Below are 19,127 nucleotides of genomic sequence, written 5' to 3'. Positions count from 1 at the left end.
ACGTATCTATTTCTCATGTAATATGTATGACGATGAACAACAACAAAAAAACAACTGCAACACCAATTAAAAGAAAGTTTAAATATCATAAACATGATAAACTAAAACTCAACTTATGGAATGTCTGGTGAGCTGCGCATTACGTTGATCTTTAATACAAATCATTATTGGTTTATCAGAAAATTAAATAAAATCAAAAGAATAATCATCAGCCAATCTAAAGAAGATTGGCCACGATGATCAGATGTTGGAGAAATACTCCGTAAAAACACTTCAAGTTTGAAACTTTTGATTAGGTTTCAGTAACATGACTCGTGTACGGGTGCAAAAATAAACATATAATGTTACTAACATATAATTATCTTACACCTTCATGGATTTTAAATTCACTTATATCAAACACCATCTTAATGTCTTGACGTGAAATACTACAATACAAAATTTTGTTCTTGGTGGCTCGCGGCGTCAGCATACTGACAATGTATTTATAGTTAAAGGTACCTTAATTTGAATTTAAAAAGAAGAGGAAAAAGTCGGTGGAATTGAACATATTTTGTACATTTTATACAAAAAGCACCAAATTATCAAACATATTTTTTGTTTGTTGTTCATGTTCATCCTCGACGCTTTTCGAGTTGTAACTTAAATGACAATGAGTATAAAGATTAGTCGCGAATTTGGCGATTGGTTCTATAGGCCTATAATAATCATGGTAATGTTCTTAAGCAACACATCTTGATTCGTGCACCAAATCATCTCATTCGTGCACCAAATTAAGTCTTATACCTTGTATACATAATATAAATGTCAAATGAGACATGGACTAAAAGATTGGCCAATTGTCACCTGTATTGTGGAATATTTAAATTTACGCTACTTACGTACGCCTTACGCATTCTTGTTTGTGATATCGAAGACAGAGTATTACGGTGGGATATTTTCTTTCGCAGTATCTGTATTACTTCATTAGTTACTATATTCAGAACTGAATAAAAAAGGATATTTTAAAATAAACTTTAGAATGTCACCATAAGTTAACAACCATGACAACATACATGACAACGGGGTTGGCCAATTGACTCCATTCGTGGTTATCCCTCTGCAAAAAACAATAGGCATAATACAGCCGCACACTTGAAACTCAGATTGTCTTCAACAAATATTAAAGATTCCTTTACATCGTAAAGTTTTCAAAGTAGTCCAATTTTTGTTCAATATATACAAATAACATTATGAGTTCAGCGAGTTGAAGTTTCCCAAACGCGCCATGCCAGTTAGTTAGCCAGAATTCATTCAGCACAGACTAGCGTGACGCATGCGGAACAGTCATCGCATACCTCCCGTTGGATCTACCGCTGCTGCTGCTGCTGCCGCCGCCGCTGCCTCCTGACTCATTAGTTGTGAGATACTCTTAACATTATGTTCTTTCTTCCATTTCATTCTTCTGTTTTGAAACCAAATCTTGATTTGTCGTTCGGTGAGACCAAGAGCGTGTGCGATTTCGATTCGTCTCCTCCTTGTGAGGTAGCGGTTAAAATGGAATTCCTTTTCCAACTCTAGTGTTTGGTATCTTGTGTACGCAGTACGCGATCGTTTACTTGAAGGTTCGACTCCATTCACTGACGAAGGAGATGTGTTAGTTGTGCCTGTATAAAGGGAAGATAAAAAGATATATGAAGATTTAATATTAAGACCAAAGTACCAGTTATACTCCCAAATCTAGTAGTACAACATCCAGTGAGATTGGTCAACAATTATAAATCGACGCGATGGTAATTTTTCATGAATGAAACAACAATCTTCATGGTTAAAATTTTAAAATGGGGGTAAAACTTACGTTTATGTATTTTATTTCTATGTTCGTATATTACAGAGTATGATCTTTAAATGGTGAAAATATAAGGTCACAAAGATTATGTACCACATAATTATTAGCATGATTAGCAAGTAGCCTATAAATGATTCGGATTCGCTCCTTTGAAATCACAAACTTCGTGAAATTATTGCATTCCTAAAAATATATGAATTGCGAGGATTGAAATCATATATTCTAAATACTTTGTTGAAATTCAAATTAATATGGAAAGTAAAGTATCCCCATCAATTAAAGGTTGTACGCAGGAAGTGCAGGAAAAGTGTATCAACATATGATCAATTCACCTTTGTCGTTTTTTTAAAACATTTGTTATCTGTCGTTATCTATTGCCTTTTCACTGTGAGTTTTTCACAGACGCTAAACCCCCACACACAATATTTTTCCCCAAAGGCATTTTTCTATATACCGGTAAGGCCAAGTAAAAATAAAAACATGTTTCTCGTCCGGGTTTTTAAAAATTATGAGAATGAGGGGCTTTTTATTTTTTATTGGAAAACGACGCTAAATACCTGTATTTGGCACCATAATTTGGGTATTCGACATACAGATTGATATCTGAGAAAAAGGAGGAGGCCCTTTTTATTTTATTGTTTTGAGAGGTAAACCCCTCTAGTGATCACAAAACTCTTCTTAAATGATGTATTATGCATTTACAAAGCCGTAAAATAAGTTTCAACTTCTGAAACATCTTTTTCTACAAGTTATAACTGAAAGTTTACAAAATAAAAAGAAATTTGAAAAATCTTCAAAAAATGAGGAGGGCGCGGACGAGAAACATGGTTTTTTTACTCGGCCTAAAAGATACAAGTGCAACAGAAGGATGACTTGTTGGCTCTACTATACGGGTGGTACTATGTGTATTCAATAGCAATTCTGAAAGTAACAGTTAACATGTGTCGCTATTCCCTTCCATATAAATTTAAAGATATTAGCAAAAGGGCGCGATGAGCATTTCAAATCTATTTATAACAGATTAATATTCATGTGCACTCAGGGGACCTGAACATGAAACATTAAGTGCGATAATTAAGTCTCAAAATGATCAATAGCTTACTTAGTATTCTTCTTGTATATTTTTTTCAACTTGTAAATTAAAATTGAACACACGGAGAATATAAACATGATCATAACTGATAAAAATATTAAATGGCATAACTATGATCCAATTTAAACTATTCTCAAATTATACATGACACATTGCAAATAAAAAATACCTTTAAACATGTTAAAAAGGTATAGCGCGCCCAATGGGAGCTTTGATGTAATGTGCTGAACCGTTTGGGTACAATTTTCTTCTTTAAAACAATAAAATAACATATAGCATAGTAAGCAAAGAAAGGTTTGGAAATGTAAAGCACATCTATTGCAGTGAGAGAGGTGTAAATTTTTCCTTTGTATATAATGTTGTACGTGGCATGATCAGATGAAATGTTAACGGTTTTGTAGCTCATCTCACGAAACTGAGCAAATTAATTATTTTGTCCTTAAAACTGAAGCTGCTTTGTTTTAGTCGCTCATGCAGCACCATTGCCGAAGATTGTTATCAATGATTTTAATTTTAAAGCGACTATTTTATGTTCATTGTTCGCATTTTACTAAGCGAAATGCATGCCAGTATCATACCAATTGCTTTTTCACACTGCCATATTGTCACGTTATTATTATTTCATTGTCTGGATTGTTGCCTTGCGATGCAGTTCTGTATTCTCATTGACAGGTTACCTATTTAAACGGTCACCAACAATAGATATTGAGCACTGTAAATTTACGAAAAAGACTGTTGCACTCGTTCGCTAATTGCGAAAAGGGTGGAAATGTACGTATCCATTATTCTGTAAAGTACCCTCCCATTGTAAGAAATGTCTCTGTATTTGATGTTAATTGAATTGACTCTTTTTTTACTCTAAGAAAGAATTTCACTTCGTGTAGGTATGATGATCACTATTATTAGAGCAGAGTCAGAGAGTAAAAAAGTCACTTCATACTAGGACTCATATAAATATTCAGGTTTGACAATTGGCAAGATTTTTAACCAAATCAACAGTATAGAAAAAAATATTAAATATTCACAATATTTTTCACATTATTGTCTTCTTGCATGTTCATTGAGATCCATTTTAATCCTCGTTGAGTCAACCATGACATGCACTAGCTTGCACTCCAATCTACTTAAAACGAATACACGATCTCTAACCACGCAGATGTGTCACTCTTGACATGCCAAACTCATCCCATTGTTTTCCAATGACAATCCTCTGTAAATACAAGATAAAGGGATCGGTAAGGTACGCTTGATACAAAGTATAGTAGCCAAAAGTTAAATAATCTGGCCTATAGCGCGCCTATTCCACAATAACAGTAACGCAATCGCCAACGCTCACATCTGCGGGCACGAGCGGCTCTCGCCAGCTCGACGCCTGGCCGTGACTGTAGATATTCAAAAGACAACGAGAGTCAAATACGATTCAAAAGAAGCTCAGCTGTAACTGTAGCCATGGCCTTGGGGGATTTTTTGGATTTTAAAGTATATACCGTGTTGTATTGTTTTCTGTATACGCTGGGATTCCATTCAAAACACAGAGCTGTCAAAAAGATGTTACGGATATACAAATAGGACAATAGGTAATCATATGCCGTGAATTCTTTACACCACCGCGACTGGCTGACATGAAAAAGTTAAGGTCAACAGTCAAGATCAAAATCAGTTATAAACTTTCGTAATATTTTTCATTATGAACATTATTTTACCATTTTATTTTGGAAAAAATGTGCATTTTTAGATATATATACATATAGTAGCACGTATAATATGAAAATAATTATCACTTACGTCGGGTAAGTAGTTTATTAAATTCAACCATGTCAACAGGCTAATAATGTCTTAGGTAAAACTATCGTTGTTTTTAAGTACTTAATGCAATAGGGTAGACTAGGTATTGTTGGTCGAAGCAGTCAAAAAATTCAATTTCATTATCCAAATCAGTATATTATTGAAAAATAACACTTATGTTTTCCAAAAGTTCACTCTATACAAATCATATACTTTGAAAACTTGTTTGATTTGTGGTTGTTAACGAGTTATGTACGTTTTACAAAAGTGTTGTTGTTTCAGCCCTCTTTACAACATAACGCAAGACCCACAGGACCTACAAAAGTATATGTGATGTTTGAATTCTTCTACATCATGTACATGTATACACACTCGCTATGAAATGATCAATGCAATTTTTGCCAAAGCTCCCCACCATTAGCAATGTATGCTGTGAACTACCAAATCGCAACAGTTTAAAATAGTTGCTAATGCAATGAGACCTAGCAGGTTATTGTTGTTTATATGATAATGTACTTAATACTAACTTAATACATAATGTTAATGTAATGAGAGTGAGACCCAATTATCTAATTATCTAAACAGAGTTAATAGCCATAGACTCAGCAACAAAATTAAAATCTCTCTAAATTAAATTGTCACAATGTTTTTAGGTTTGTTTAATAAATATTGTACACATTTTTGTGCAGCTCTTGCTTTGTATTGTTTTCTCCGTAAAGCGCATTGAAATTTTTTGCACAATGCGTTTAAAGTCTTGTTTTATTTCATATATTAATTTTATTTACATTTAATAACAATATCAACCATTATTGTGTATATTTCAGCATATTATTGGTAAAGTTTGATGACACTTGATATCTTAAACAAGCGAACCAGACAGACTATCCAACCAGAACACATAACGTCTTCATCCCGCGTTAACACAAACTCAATCGCACTTATCCATGGCCAAAGGCAAAGTGCACTTTAAATTTCATCACAAGTGCCACCTATAATACTCGTTAACACGAGTTAACTGAAATGTCGGTTTAAATATAAAAGTACTTGTTATAAGGCAAAGATAATGGGATTTTTGCCTGTGATTGATTACATTTTACAATTGTTTTTTTTTTTGTCATGCAATATTAATTAGCGAAAAGTATCAACAATTAGGGAATGTCACCTATTATGCAGATTACGGAAAGAAAATATCGGTGTTTTTTTTAAACCATTACCTTGATTTTATGTTCCTTTTTCGTTTGGGCAGATAACATGGATAATAAACGAAAATTATCAATATTTATTAAAAATGTAAAGAAAATTAAGGAGCAACTAAGAACGGCACCAATGTAATGTGTGATTTTATCAGGTACCTTGTTAGGATTTGTGTAATGCAGTGTCATTGTTAGATATACATGATAGAATTAGGGCTAGATTTAACTTCACAGTATATCACATATACAGGTTGCCACCCCTATCCTACTGTGAACTGATAAAACAATGCATTTCAAGGAACTTCAGAACCAACTAAGCACAATTTTTTAGGTAATGTGTTTAAATTATTAAATAAGATTACAAACAATTTCTTTTGACAACATTAATTCTTTTATTAAGAAAAAACAATAATTCTAGCAGATTGTTTACGAAGACTGAGGATTCATATATAATTCGTGGTCTCACATAAAATACATTTAGATTAGAAAGAAGTTAAACTGCAAAATATCTATAAAAAAATATAAAACAACTATACTAAGCAAACAAAACAAAATATGAATTAACACTGAAAAATGTATTTTTATTCTCAGTTTCATTTTCCTGCTTGTTCACCCTTCATCACAGGTCATTCTAAAATTATGCAACTGTTTCTGCAGTTAATACAAAGCTTGCCAATCCCTTTAAATCTACTGAAGGAGAACCTGTAACAGAAATATATTTGCAAATGTGATAAGAAAACCAACACCAACACGACAAATAATAAGTTCATTATTGAAACATTTGACTTAAACTATACTTGTTGTTATTCACGAAAACTAATTCAGACTTTTACATGAAGTCTGATTAAAACACAAGGCAGGTGTGTTAAGGTAATTGGACACTAAATGTTCGAAAACCAACTTTCGTGTGCCGTGAAATAACTTGTGTAAGAAAATCGCCAAGCTCATGTGTCAGTAAACTACGGTTTGAATTGATTTTTAGCCACGACAATTTCACGGCGGAAAAAATAGGCACAAAACATGCAGAGAGCACGTATCTTGATATAAAGTCAATTACAGCTCAGTAGAAGGAAGAGGGGCTTTATAACCAGCACTCCGTAGGATTGGAATAAGTTGTCGAGCTTTCGTCAGGTGTGGCTTAGATTCAGATCATATTCGTCTGTCTTGGAGCCACAACTAAGTAAACCTGACAATTTTATTTCAACGATGTAACAGTTGAAAGTTATTTCTTAAACAATCTTGGTATACATTATCATGATTATATACAGTACATTGGATGTACTCAATAATGCGTATGTACGCAATTGTATTTGCGAAAATGTACGATATTGAGATCTCAGGCGATGTTTCAGAGCTTTTAAGCCTGCGTCACACTGCATGCGTAATGTCTTTTTGAAAAATAAAATCTACCGTACAGAATGATAAATATTTAGGGTTAAACATGGCTATGATTCATAACTCATGAACACTAAAACACAGCTTTTTATTAGTATTTACATTACAATTGTTTTCACATTTGTGCAGTCTGTTCATTTTGGCGCGCGCGGATGACCACGATAAGCAATTGTATCATTTTGATTTGACGTGCTTTATTCCGTATTTTGTTCGTCTCATGTATTCATCACCTCGCACATTGGTGCGTAATGGTATGAAACATTTATCATTTCAACTAATGGTAAAATTAGTCTCGCAAAGCCAGTTTCTATCAGTACATTGATAGCTTTATTTTCATGACCTTGACTTGCACATTAAGACAACAATAAAACTATTTTTAATACGCAATAAACAAACAATTGAAACGAAATAAAAATATTATTCCATATTTTTATACAGCGGCGAATGAGTGCTGTCATTGCTACACGACGTCGTAAAACTTACAAATGATGATATTCCCGAGTCGAATTGCGCGCCATAATCACCTCCTCAACACTGACAGTTTTTTTTATAATGGTTTATTATCTACTAAAGTGATAAACGTAGTAATATATACTTATGATAATAGCTGATAATTTGAATCATATCCATTCGGTTGGAAAGCTATTACTATAGTAAAGGACTTTCCCGACCTAGTTTAACTCCAGCAATTACGCGGTGACATTCATATCATGAATGATGTTCCCCGTCAAAGGATATTTCAGCATTTTACGTCAAAATGTTATGATTGAAACTGACTGTTGTGTTGAGAAACCGCTACTGAAATACATACAATCTGTTTATAATATTATATGAAACTTTGTATTGTTTGTTTGTTGCATATGTATATGTTTTTTGTTTAAAACTTCAAATCAATTTTGTTTCGCACTCTGGCACAATTCAGGAACAGTTAATAGTACTTTTTGAAATTACTTGCTACTCTAGGTTTGTAAAAATGAGTAAGATTTAATCTTTCCCTAAAGAAGTCCTTTGTAGAGGGCTGAGCTTTCGGAACTCTAGCGAGTGCCATCTTCAGCGCAAATGTTCAGTACTTTTTGCGCGCAGTACAGTTTACATTAACAGTACTTGTTGCACCACAATGATGCGCACATGTTCAGGTTTGTCATTGCAAGTGCTCAAGACATCTGGCTCGTTGAACGGGACAATGCTCCAACTAAACTCGGCATTATGTTGTGTAAGATACCTACTACCTGACTACGGAAACATCTTCGGAATGTGAAACGCACAATCGTGATTCAACCTATTGTATTTTGTGAGACGCAAAGAATGTGCACACATGTCTTTCAGATGTTGACGGGAATCAAGGAATGCGCATACTCGCTGTTGACACTTAACGATGCTATGGTACATTGTGCGAACACTGCACAAATGCCCAGCCTTCGGTAAAAAGTCACAACTTCTTAACTATAAATTTATTATTGACAATATTGACCCAGCAATTGCTTAAGTTAACTAAGTATTGACTAATTTTAAACAATATCATGTTGGGTGAATCCAAGTGTGTGAAAATATTTGATCCAAAACATAGTATGATAAAATTGATATGCTTTTATCATGGACGCCCAATTGGTTCACTATGAGTTTTGAAATATTTAAGTCTCGTCCAATAAATAATAATATAATATAATGTTCCTTGTTTAAAATATATTTTTCCAAGATGACAGTTGCTATAAGGAATTCATTTAGCTGAAAGCATACACTGATTTGATAGCAGCGCTATCATATGTAACAGCTGTCAGCGGTAAATGATGCGCATTCTTTGATTCCCGTCAACATCTGAAGAACACGTGTTGTTTTACATTCCTGGCGTGTTTTGCGTAACTCACACAACACAATAGCGGGTTGGATGACGGTTGCATTCAAGATGTTCAAACATGTGTCTTGAACACGTGCAGTGTTGAAGACTCAGCCCGCGAGAAGTCCGTCTCCATTTGTCAGTCGACTTTAATAATTGACTTTAATAATATCAGATGTTTGTGTTCGCAAAAGCCTGTTTTTAAGGCCAGCAACTACTTTAAACTGTTGTGATTTGGTAGTTCACAGCATCTTGCGAATGGTAGTGAGTTTTGGCAAAAAGCAAAGCAATTAATCACTTCATAGCATGTGTAGAAGAATATACTTTTGTATGTCCCGTAGTAGTTCGTGAGTTGTTGTAAAGAGGGCTGAAACAACAACACTTTTGTAAAAAGTACATAACTCATTCACAACAATAAATCAAGTAAGTTTTCAAAGTATATGATTTGTCGAATGAACTTTTGCAAAATATCAAAGTGTTATTTTTCAATAATATATTGATTTAGATAAGAAACAAAATGTGGATATGTTCGTTCTAATCGAGCAATGTTTTCTTCATATTTTCCAAATGTATGTTTCAGTATGATACGCGTATTTCAGGATCGCTCATGAACGAGAGCAATCAAAACCACTTATCACAACAGTTAGCTTACATGGCTTAACACCGTGTTCTAAAATACCTCAACCACAGCATTTAAACAGCGGTGATTTATATAAATCTGAATTTCATCGACTATCAATAGCACAATAATTATATTCATTGATTGTTTGCATATTATATACACGCTAATAAGCGTAATAATAGGTGTATAAAGAATCCCATTGATTGAGTAAAAATGAAAAATTACCTAACGGCTTTATGTGATTTATATCACAGAACGGCGTTCACAAAACATTAGGGTTGTAAATGATTATTAGCTCATAAACTTTCAAATGGCAGTTTCCTCATTAAGATCCGCTCATAATCACCTGATATATCTATGACCAATTACTACAACGATAATTTGTGTCTCAACCGTCAAAACACGCTATAAAAGAAGGGCTTCCCCGACCTACTTACGAACCCAAGGAATCAAGTATCAAAACACCCATTTAGTGTTAGGTTGCCGATTTCACTGGCGGACATGTTGTACCTCCGGTTAGTAACCTGATCATGATGATTCAAATTGGTTACAAAGTGATCCTTTTACGCCGTCTTTGAACTTCAACCTGTGAAACCATTTATGATATCTGGTGTAATCTCGTCGAATCTTTGATTTTTAGATGTAACTAATTTCCAATTATCAACTTTTGCCCTATGGCGGGTTGGAATCTCGCAACTATATATCTATGTCTAAACTGCCATCTAAACACGTAACAAAGATGAAAGCAGAAATGATACAAGTGTGTCTGAGTGGAGAACTATTTAAATAACATTACAAAAATACACTATTCAAAGAAAATTTTGATACCAAAATTAAGACTTTTCATCATTTTCCATTCAAAGGATAATCTAATTTCACATGACAATATACAAAAAAAAACCACTTTACTAGTTCTCACAAAAAGTGTTTCATTAGATCCTTTAAAATCTTTTCTTTCCGCATTTTCAGGAAATATAGTAAGTCTTTTAACTATTTTAGTGCTGTTGTGAAAATATTGTTCGACGACAACACATATATCTCAATAATGTCATAACTTATTTTCGGATTCTATCACGTATATACGATATTGTCTATATTACATGCGAATCCTTTTATTTCAGTATCATTGAGGTGTTATTCATCACAATTACACACAGAATCTATATGTAGCTGCACCCTAAAACAGAACCTATATGTAGCTACACCCTAAAAACATAGCCTATATGTGTTTTATTTAATCACCTTTATTAACCAAAAGAAGAAAAACATATGACCCCAAGATCAACTGAGATCCATACCGAATACACATAAATAATAAAGAAATACGTCATGGCGGGAAGAAAAAGTTACATGACTTTTTGGACACTTTGGCTCATGTCTCGAGTTGAAGATTGAATAAGATGACATGAGAACAGACTTGGTAATTTGGTCTTTCAATATACCTTGCGGTTTATGTTGGGTGTTAAGTTGTTTTGACAAACGAGTCAGCCTATTTTTGTTGTCGGTGTCGATCAAGCCTCTAGAGCCGACTTCGATGTCAATAATTATGGTATTAAACATGGTATCCTGGTTATTCTGTCCGCTATAGTACTGCATCCCATTCTACATGTTTCTAAACGTTTTCCTGAATTCTGCCAATTTTTATACAATTTTAAATCAATTTTCGTGACGCAGATTTGACAAGAACAAAGTTGTACACAAACTCTACATGTAGATATTTTTAACATGGCTATCATGACATATTGCATGGATTGAAAAGGTTGCGCAAAATTGTTTTATTCCAAGTCTTTTAATGTCAAAACCACGGTCATCTTTTGTGTGATTATCTTTTCATTTGATTTGGCATGTACTGAGACAGTTTGTGAGACTCTTGTCATCAATCATGTCGGCGTCCTACACCGTACCGACATATCGCGACAATACAATATTGCAAAATGACTAAAACTGTTACATCTTCTATTTATTACGTGTAGCAGTTGTCACTTCATTGTCAGATTGTAGAGACAACATTTATACATTTACATTAAGACAAGCTTACATTTCAAACTGATTGTTGTTAACTTTTGACCCCTATACATATGTCACATGATAATACTAATTTCGATTGACGTGATATTTTAGTAAACAAGAGGTTGCATGTTCAATACCAGTAACAATTCTCTATAATCCATGATCATGGTAACACAGTTTTCAATGAAAAAATGGGTAACTTCAAGCACGATTTTCTCCTACATGGAACTCTCACAGTGAAATGACATTATTCTCAATTGAGAGTAGAAGATTGGATCCCCAAATGACCAACATTTCAACATATTGTGACGACTTGGGACTTTTTTGTTTTAAACCACTGAAGTGTTAAGACCACAATTTTACAGTGCGCCCTCTTTTTTGGGACAAGATAGGATCACACCGGCAAGATGGGAAGGGAAAATCGATGTGCAGCGGATGAATATGGGGGAACTTTTCATATAAAAAACTAACATAATAGTAGCAAACATGTTATTTCTGCATGTTACTCTGAAAGTTGCACATTTTTGCTACACAGGTGGGTATTTTTCAGTGATTTTTAAGCACCTTTTTCAGATGCCATGCAAGAAAATAGTCCCTCTTTTTCCAGTACTGCCCAGCTCTAATTAGTAACATATTGATCACAAGAAATTGTACTCGCTAAAATGTCATTTTGCTATAGGTACCATCGCAACAAGCTCCAAATACATTTGTTCTTTCTTCAAGTAAATAAAGCATTAATAATGATTGTATTTCATGACTAAGAATTTTTACGCAGATTATTTTAATGGCTTCTTGCCTCTCAAAGCCAAGGAACACGATCTCGGTTAAACAAATGTATGCCACTGGTCAGTGGTCATTCTGATGTCACATCCACAGCTAGCTCAAATCCCATATTAGTTACATTTAGATGTTTTTTTCCGTTGTCCGCTGAATTTTATTATTTGCCAAACCACTATTGACTCTTCTTCTTCCTTATAAGTGCCTCCCTCATATGTATGAGTATTATCGCACTGCGTACAGACAAGCTGTACTTATTTTTTACTCTGGAACCTAGAGTAGATGAGTGTATTTTGAAGTACAGTCAACATGACCGGGATGGTCGCCTGCTCTTTTCGAATAGCCTGTGACGTTCTTTAACGTGCACACTACATTAATGTGAGAAAATATGCATGTACACGGGACCGACAGCTTAAAGTGCCCTCCGAAGCACTAAGCAAGTAGAGTGAAGTGTCTTGCTCAAGGACACAAAGAGCCGGACCTGGGATTCGAACCCTTGACCCTTGGGTTCACAGTCCTATGCCTTAACCGCTAGGCCACGCTCTCCTTGCTTTAGCATGTAAACTTCGCTGTAATCGCCATCAAATTCCGAGTTCTTGAAACAGTAAAAATAATGGGTTTAAAAAATAAATTTTAACAGATGTCAGCTGGCTCATTTGAATATGTTGAAATCGGATAATATTTGATTTTTACTGTTTTCAAGATAGTCAAGTTAGTACAGTTGATATGGCATCAGATTTCAGTGCGAGAGGTCTCGAGTTCAAGCCTCGGCGAGGTTGACAAAATGTTCTCACGAAAATAATTACTCTAGCTTGAAATTCCCTGGACAAGGAACTTGCTGTTATTCCATTTTTGATCCTGATGTGGCAGTGACGTCAGTGCATATTTCATTGGGCGCAGCCTGAAATCGCTAGCGTTCGCTCAAACCGGTGGTGTACAAACACACATGCTTAAAGACGCCGCAAAGATGCGCGAACGAAACTGCCACATCAGAAGTGAAAGAGATGGTTTAGCTGCATAATAGTCCCGGTTTACATGTACCTATTTGGTGACCTTGAGTGCGGGGCGTGAGCACACTATATGAGCGCGCACCACCGCTTGTTTGTTTGGGTTTTTTTGTGTACGAATGGACCACCAATACGTACGTTATTGGGGGCACTGATTCTGGTTGCGATGATTATAATAATGTAGGTAGACTAGGAGACTGCGCCTATATTGAGTTGCTTCCCTGCATATTGTATAATTGTTTATATGGATATCTTGGGCTAGAATGGTCGGTAAGAATCTGTTTTTTTAATAATCACATAGTATAAACCATGTTTCAAATATTCAAAATCCGTAAACAATAGCCACGTGCCTTAAATATTAATTTGCTCCATTTCGCCGTGAGGCAAACTAGATATAGAAGTAAACCCAGAAATAATTATGGGTAGTAATCAATGACTGTTATAATACGTGAGACCCATTTCCTCGAATGTCGCTCTCTATTATTAGTAGGTTTAACATTGACATTTAAATAATATATCTGTAATACTGGCGGTCAAGGGTGCGCAAGAAAAGTATCTGTTAATCCATGCCTTGAATATTGATTTAATCTTATTTGATAAGGATGATTTATTTTTACCATGTTTACCGATCTATCGTAGGATTTTGTGTTCGTTTTAAGAAGATTTTGACTGTTGTTTTGGTTTTCCATACTGCTTAATTATTTTTGGTCAAAGTGATTTGGGTCGAACTGAACTGCTCCAACTCTGGTATAATTCGGAATACACAACGGATTAGCCCTGCTGAACTTCTTGCCATGAAACTTGATTTTAGAAATGGCAAAAACAAAAAGCAAAAAACAAACAAACAAAAACCATACAAACATACCAAATTTATTAGCATATTTAAAGCCATAATGTACGATCTTATAATATGAAATGGGTTACTTTTTTCAAACCTGACATTTTCGCATATTTTGTATGTTTACAGATGTCCCAACTTGCACCTAAATGGAATCAGCCAAATTTTGTTTGTAGGTCAACAGAGCGAAGTCCGACATCATAATTCAAGAAATTATGACTTTATGTCCTCCTATAGTAGGCCTACTGCATGTTAAACGGCCAAAATAAGGTTCTTTCACTTTACCGTGCACCGTGTTAATTTATTTCAGCTCAAAATGAACAGAAACCCTTCCCGACAATTATTACTAGTATTATTTCAGCATTTTGAGTATAAAATAACGAAATTTCAAATTTCAAAGAAATCGTACATTAAGGCTTTAACATTGTCACTTATTTTCAAATACGTATCTATAGGGGTCTATATTATTTTGCATAAATATTCAGGTGGTTGTTGTCCGTTTACGTCCTGATGCATACATTCTCGATTCCATTGTTTATACCAACCGATGCAACTATTTTGCGAATCCCTTTGTCTGGTCTACGATCACACCGAGCATCTGTAACAACGCGCTATTGTGTTCTTTGTAGGCCCAGGCCTAGCGCTATTTTAATCAAATTCTGATCAAATTGTCCTGATGCGCTCGCTATATCAAACATACATCTGACATCGCATATGATTCAGTACGCCTTTTCAATCAATTAAACATTGTAATGACCAGAGTGGTGTAGGCACAACAATTATAATACCATAAGAGTGGTTATTAATAAGTAAAAATAAAAATTAAAACCACTCCAATCCTCATTAAAGGTCATTTGGGGACATATTCATTTTGATCTTAATTTGCCGGTGTTTCCTTGAGAAAATTAATGGTTTTAACCCAGAAAAATGCCCAGGCCACTTAATAATTAATATAATTACATTTTGTAGTGCGCATCCTCTACAAAATACAATACTACTGTTGACGTACATTGTAATTAAGAGATCATTTTTTATCGAAATTTACTAGATGGACATCTAAAACACCTGATATCTAGTCCATTGTTTTATAAGTTTTTAACTGATAATTGGACCTCAAAAATTATCTTTTATTTACCTACATTTATAACATGTATAACATGCGGCGAAACGCCAGGCAATACACAGTATTGACAAACAATAAATTGAAGGGATGCCTAAATATAATATTAATATTGAGAGCGTTTCTATTGCTATTTATCTGAGGTAGAAGAGACTGGTGTTTATTAACTTAATATCAAATAAGTTGATAATCAAATGCGTTTATTTGAGGTTAAATAGTTAGTGCTACATGACGTAATATCAAATAATTTGATAATCAAATAATGCGTTTATTTGAGGTATAGTTGGTGCTACTTAACTCAATATAATTATATCAAATACTTTAATAATCAAATGCGTTTATCTGAGGTAGAAAAGTCGGTGCTACTTAACTTGATTTCAAACTTGATAATCAAATGCGTTTATTTCAGGTAATAGTTGGTGCTTATACTTAACATAATATCAAATAAGTTGATAATAAATTGCGTTTATTTGAGTACGAAAAGTCGGTGCTACTTAACTTAATATCAAATAATTGATAATCAAATGCGTTTATTTCAGGTGAAATAGTTGGTGAAATAATAATAATTTTGATAATCAAATGCGTTTATTTGCATGAGGTAGAATATTCGGTGCTGCTTTACTTAATATCAAATAATTTAATTGTTAAATGTTTGTATGTGTTTGCTTGTTTCTATCTATGTAATTATTCCCTAAAATACTTAATGCATTAATTGCCCATCTCTCTCTCTCTAAAGTTTAAAAAAGACAAAATACCCTCTCAATAGGCAATACTCATTAGCCTACCAATACTACCATGAAAACAATTTAAACAAACATAACATTCCATGTGTATTTTTGCAATATAAGTTTTAAAATGCTCATTGTATTAAGTGCAAATGCAAATGAAATTACAGGATTGAGCCTTTGTAGTACATATAAGTTGTGATTCGTAAATTTATAATTATGATTAATGATATAAATGTTACGAACTTACGATAACTTTTGGAATTAGACAATGTTTTGATCTGTGGTTTTTTTTAATGTGTAAATAACAGATAGCTTAAAGCATTTCACATTAAGCATAATACCGTCATATTACGTAATAGCCGCCTCTATTAGGCAAGTCAGTGGAATTATACTTGCTTGGTATTTTTGTTCCTTGAAAATTACAAAAACATAATGTTGATGGGAAAATGAAATAATCATTATGGCAAAACAAGTTATATTCTTATCACTACTTATATACGAAGAAACATTTTGGTCGCAGCCATTTAGACTAAAACATTCACTTTTAAAAGCATAACAATCGAGCTATAGCCAGCCTTCATTAGACAAAATAGCGGAATTACTTGTGAATTTTTGCTCCTTGACAAATGACAAAACACACAGATATATTTCTAAAACTGAACTTAATGGAATGAAATAAGCACTTTGTCAAAAGAATAGTTGTATCCATTTCACTTCCTACAAAGAAATATATTCATTTAATAAGACTAGAACTTTGGTCACAGCCATATAAAGGTCTGTAAAACCAGTTTTGTTCGTGAAATGTAATAATAGTTATTGAATTTCCAAATATTTCAAAGATCATTTAGATCATAGTTTTTGGTATTATTGATAAAAATTGGTCAACAAAGGCCCAACTATCTCAGGCATTCTTGGGTGTTGGAAAAATGACAGAAAGTGGCTAATGTGGTTAGCTTTTGAATAGAGCAATACGTCTGATAGTTTGGTAATTGCCAAAGTTCATTACAAGAATCTAAGTTTCATTTACAGGTTTGAAGATACGCAGCAATCACTGTCACCAGTCCTACATCAACATGATTAATATTACATGAATATAAGCAATCCTTAAGACAACGCAACCTAATTTGATTATATATTTCCTTATGAAAAGATGGAAATCGTACTTCAGCATATTCAATGAATCTAAGGTATCTTAATTTGTTATAATAGAAATTTCAATAGTATAACCATGTCATTCATTTTATGCAATGGTGCCTTTTTATAAAACACTGTAAAGTTACCTGTCCCAAAAACGAAACTGGTAACTCAGTCCGATTTCATTTACATTTTCATTGTTTTTTGTTTCGTCTTTTCTATCTACATGATCTAACTATACATATACCTGCATTTTAACAGCACACTGATACACATTGCATTCTCTATAATAATTTAGTTTACTATATCACACCAAGTCCATTTAAGGATGTGTCAAAGTTATTATGGCTTTCTCGGTTTCAGTGTCACAATCGATGATCGCAAATTCTCATAAATTTGAGCAGGCGTAAAGACAATGCAAAGCGAGAAGATGACACTGAATTTGACACATTTATGGCGCCACGGAATAATTACGCTTACAAACCATTAATACTACAACTGGTAGTTAACCTAAATTGTATATCATAAGTATTGCATTTCCTTAAAAATAATAAACCTAATTGACCGCCATATTTTTGTAGATATACTATGTAGGTAAAATGGAAATGGTTGGGTTAACAGGAATTTGTGTGCGGTCCAAGTACATATATCTATTGACACTCACCATCAAATTCCACGTGAGTTAGACAGAGCAGATCCAGGTCTCTGGTTACGCTCTAATGAGACGCAAAGGTTGAATTGATACATGAACTAAGGGAATGCAATGCAGCTCACCAAACTTGCAATAGAAGACAGTTGACGTCTTTTGTTCATAATATGCAATTTTATCTACCTTAAATACAATATCGTTCTTACCTGAATTTGAATGAATACGTCGCATCCATGGATACACTTGTTCTGGTTGGTGTGCTGTCTGCGGGCTCTTCGCCGCCGATATAGCGTTAGATTTTGCACTAGCACATCCCCCGTGCATGAGGCTGTTCGGAGAGTCTTTACTGCACGGGTTCACACTCACAGCAGTCTGTGGAGGTCCGTAGGTGCTAGAGATTGAAGTCGTCGACGCCACTCCGGTTGAGGATGATGGTATCGCAGGAGGATGGCTCAAAGGAACGGTCGATTCCAGGGCTGTCCTTTCCATAGGGTAGTAGTTTCCTTCCAATTGACCACCGTAGTTGTAGCTATAGTTAACGGAAGATGCAGGCGGACTGTAGTGATGGGCTTGTCCGGGAAATCCCTGCACAGCGCTTGGGTAATCGGACCCATGGTGAAAGTCGGCTGACGCTAACGAGTGTGCAAAATAGGAGCTCATTTGTCTTGGTGGTCGTAAGCACTTTCTCTTTGATTTGTGACCCTTTTGCCAATTTTATTGCCCTGTTTCTCTCACTGACTGTCGTCCGTACTCTGCCGCCGTTGCTGCCTGCAAGTTTCATAAAATGATGAATCGAGTGCTCCGTCTACACGACTCTTTGGGTCATGCGTGCGTACTTAACGTCAGCAGTGCGATAAAAAACGAGAAAGCCATGCACTCAGGTCACGTGATATACTCACTACCCAATCAGGCGAATCAATTTACTTTTTACCCATCCTTCTTGTGTAGAGCTGGTAGTTTGGTCAGTTACAATTATAATTTATAATAATTCCATAATTAACATATTATTAAAAATAGTGAAAATGTTTACCCTTAAACCATGTAAAGACAAATCATATTCACGCATTATATTCCACTATCTAGCTAAGTATACCTTTGAATTCATATTTTTGTC

General features: G+C 34.5%; 1 protein-coding gene across 1 annotated transcript; it reads right to left on the bottom strand.

Moving 5' to 3' along the window:
- Positions 1-707: 707 nt before the first annotated feature.
- On the bottom strand, positions 708-18,858 carry LOC140141829 (homeobox protein Hox-B5-like). The gene is made up of 2 exons (XM_072163694.1): positions 18,220-18,858; positions 708-1,646 (listed from the first exon to the last, which is right to left on the bottom strand). The coding sequence occupies exons 1-2, from the start codon at positions 18,671-18,673 to the stop codon at positions 1,327-1,329; spliced, it is 774 nt and encodes a 257-aa protein (XP_072019795.1). The 5' UTR covers positions 18,674-18,858; the 3' UTR covers positions 708-1,326.
- Between the last annotated feature and the right edge of the window lie 269 nt (positions 18,859-19,127).

Source organism: Amphiura filiformis, chromosome 20 (genome assembly GCF_039555335.1).
Source record: "Amphiura filiformis chromosome 20, Afil_fr2py, whole genome shotgun sequence".
NCBI lineage: Eukaryota > Metazoa > Echinodermata > Ophiuroidea > Amphilepidida > Amphiuridae > Amphiura > Amphiura filiformis.
This window is presented reverse-complemented; position numbering and strand designations above follow the sequence as displayed.

Coding starts and splice junctions, on each gene's coding strand:
- LOC140141829 (XM_072163694.1), bottom strand. CDS start 18,673: ATGAGCTCCTATTTTGCACACTCGTTAGCGTCAGCCGACTTTCACCAT. Junction 1,647..18,219: donor ACGTATTCATTCAAATTCAG/GTAAGAACGATA, acceptor CCCTTTATACAG/GCACAACTAACACATCTCCT.